Source organism: Quercus lobata, chromosome 7 (genome assembly GCF_001633185.2).
Source record: "Quercus lobata isolate SW786 chromosome 7, ValleyOak3.0 Primary Assembly, whole genome shotgun sequence".
Lineage (NCBI taxonomy): Eukaryota > Viridiplantae > Streptophyta > Magnoliopsida > Fagales > Fagaceae > Quercus > Quercus lobata.
The window spans coordinates 28,442,264-28,445,034 of NC_044910.1; the positions used below are offsets into that span (position 1 = coordinate 28,442,264).

At 41.0% G+C, this 2,771-nt stretch overlaps 1 protein-coding gene across 1 annotated transcript; it reads right to left on the reverse strand.

Moving 5' to 3' along the window:
* Positions 1–1,281: 1,281 nt before the first annotated feature.
* LOC115951845 lies at positions 1,282–2,007 on the reverse strand. Its single transcript, XM_031068978.1, has one exon. It carries the CDS (start codon positions 2,005–2,007, stop codon positions 1,282–1,284), a length of 726 nt encoding a protein of 241 aa, XP_030924838.1.
* Positions 2,008–2,771: the final 764 nt, after the last annotated feature.

Below are 2,771 nucleotides of genomic sequence, written 5' to 3' on the forward strand. Positions count from 1 at the left end.
AAAAAATAACTAATTAATTAAAATAAAAAGGAAAAGCTCATCAAGGTCCAAAAGACTTGTAATGGAAAATCTCTCCACAACCTATTTATAATAATAATTGATGATGCATGATAATCAGTAGGCTGAGTATTCCGGGCTACAACGTCGGTTGAATGACCTGATGAGGAAGAAAGAAACTGTCAAGGGTGATCGAGATGAACTAGCCAAGGACCCTCCAACGGTTAAGTCAGTTTTCTCTCTAGAACACCAGTGTATTGAGTGGATGAATAGTTAAAACATATATTCATTGAATGAGGCTTGGTTCCTTTTATAGAAAGTTTGGAGTAGGTCTACTTGTTAGGTGCCATTAGCATCGTGGGAGATATGTGGACTTAATGGGAAGAGTGGAGTGAATTTCGGGGAATTCACCCCACGTTCCGAGGTGAGGGTTAGTGGTCTAACCATTTGAGATTGTAGAAAATACTCAGAAAATTTCTAAATGTTTATTGGTCGTCCATACTCTAACATGGTATGGATGACCACGTTCTCTGTAGACGACTAGATCCTAGTTGGACGACTGGTGGCCCGCTTGTAAGTCTTTATTGTATGTTTGTGATGCATACTTCTTCTTTTACCTTTCTAAAGGCTATTTTGGACGTTTTTGATATTGGACGCCCATTATGGACAAAGAACACTTGTTGTTGATCATCAATAATAATAATAATAATAATAATAATAATAAGGTTTTCACAATTGGTTTGGCCAAAACTATCATTGCATTGCATCTCAATTTTGCGGTCACATGTGTGATGCTATGCTGTTCAATGCGATGTATCAGTGTGTGGTTTGATCAGTTTCAAATTGGGACATTTTTCAAATTTTTGAGTTGGATTGACCCATCCAAAGCTATTTTTTCCTTTGTTTTTGGCCAATTTTTAAAATGTTGGGCTAGTTTTCCTTTAGTTTGGGTTGATTAAGAGTAACCCAACAAGTAGGAGTGGCAAAATCCATATGAATTAGATTAAAACTAAAATTTGTATTTTTTTCACTTGATAAAATCTGATAAATGAGTCTACACGATTGAATTGTTTAATAAGCATGTTGTGTTAGGGTTTAGGAATCTTAGCCCGTTTATTAAATGAGTCAGGTTAGTGTCAACCAACATAATTGAATACTTATGAGTCAACATGACATAAACCTGACACGCAAACACAAATAGCCACCCTTGCCAACAAGTTTTTTAGTTGTGAAATGGCTCATCTTTTTTTTTTTGAGAAACAACCCCCTTGGGTTAATAATTTATTAATGCATCCTCAAAAGATCAAGTTGATAAACATCAAAAATATCTGGAGGAACAGCCTCCATCCAGACAAGAAAAGGATCTCTAATAGCCCGTCTAGCAAGTTTGTGGGCAACACAATTCCCTTCCCTATGAATATGCTTGACTGAAATAAAAGAAAAACTAGAAAACAAGAACTTAATATCCTGCAGTACATGACCCATATAAGAGCAGTCCATATTGTCACCAAGAATAGCCTTGATAACTATCTCAGAGTCACCCTCCAAGATCATCTTGTCAAACCCAAGTTCCTTAGCAAAAACCAGAGCCCGACGAGCCGCTAACACCTCCACCATCTCCACCGAAGCAGGTGATGGAATTTGTTGTGATAAAGCAGCCATAACCAATCCTTGCTCATTTCGGATTATCACGCCGGCGCCAGCTAGTCCATCTTGGGAGAAGATAGCACCGTCGAAGTTCGCCTTCACACATGGCGCAGAGGGAGGCCTCCATTTTACTGCACGGGCTGTTCTTGGTATCACAGCATGAATGGGGCGGAGCTGCTGGAATTCTTGAAGCGCATAAGTGGCCTTAAAAGCAACCTGGCAAACCGATACAGTAGGCTCTCCCACACGAGCTCTGTTTCGGCGCTGCCAGATTTCCGCTAATATCATAGCAAACAGGTCCAATGACGGTTTTTCCGTTGCCGCACGTTCCAGAACTTCCAGAAAATTGGAGCAAGATCCCATGTCTGCCACAAGCTTTTCAAAAATCACTTTCCACACATCCTTTAGAATCGGGCAGGACTAGAGAGCATGCTGCGTGTCCTCTGACTGCACCTTGCATTCTGGGCATAACGCATCGATAAGAACTCTTCGCCGGACCAAATTCACCCGTGTAGGAAGGGCATCTCTCCCAGCTCGCCATACAAGAGACTTTACACAATTTGGCACGTTCATGCGCCAAATGGTCTTCCAAACCGGAGATGCATTCCCAGTGTGCGTCGTACCATGCAGCTCTGTTTCATCAAGCTCCATTAAACGGTGATAACCAGATTTTACAGAAAACCTTCCATCACGGGAAAACGGCCAAAAAGGAAGGTCTTTTTGAGCAAACAAACTCAGTGGGATAGCCTTGATGGTGGCTGCCTCATCAGGTAAGAACACTCTATCAATCTCAGCCACATTCCAACTCCTATCTTCATGGTTAATTAAGCTATAAACCAAGGCATTTTCATGGCTTTCAGGTGCAGGGGAAAACACCTTACCATGTTGAGACCCAGGCAGCCAAGAATCATGAAAAATACTCACTTGTGCACCATCCCCAATTCTCCACCTCAATCCCCCCTTAATGAGTTCTCTACCCTTCAAAATGCTTTTCCATGCAAAAGACCCTTTAGTGTCTTTAGCATCAAAAATAGACCTATGTGGGAAATATTTTGATTTAAAGAACCTGTAAAAAACGGAGTCTTGATTTTTTAATAGGCGCCATACTTGCTTGGCGAGCATGGCGT

Excerpts from the sequence above, each read along its gene's own strand:
- LOC115951845 (XM_031068978.1), bottom strand. The coding sequence starts at position 2,007 with ATGGGATCTTGCTCCAATTTTCTGGAAGTTCTGGAACGTGCGGCAACG.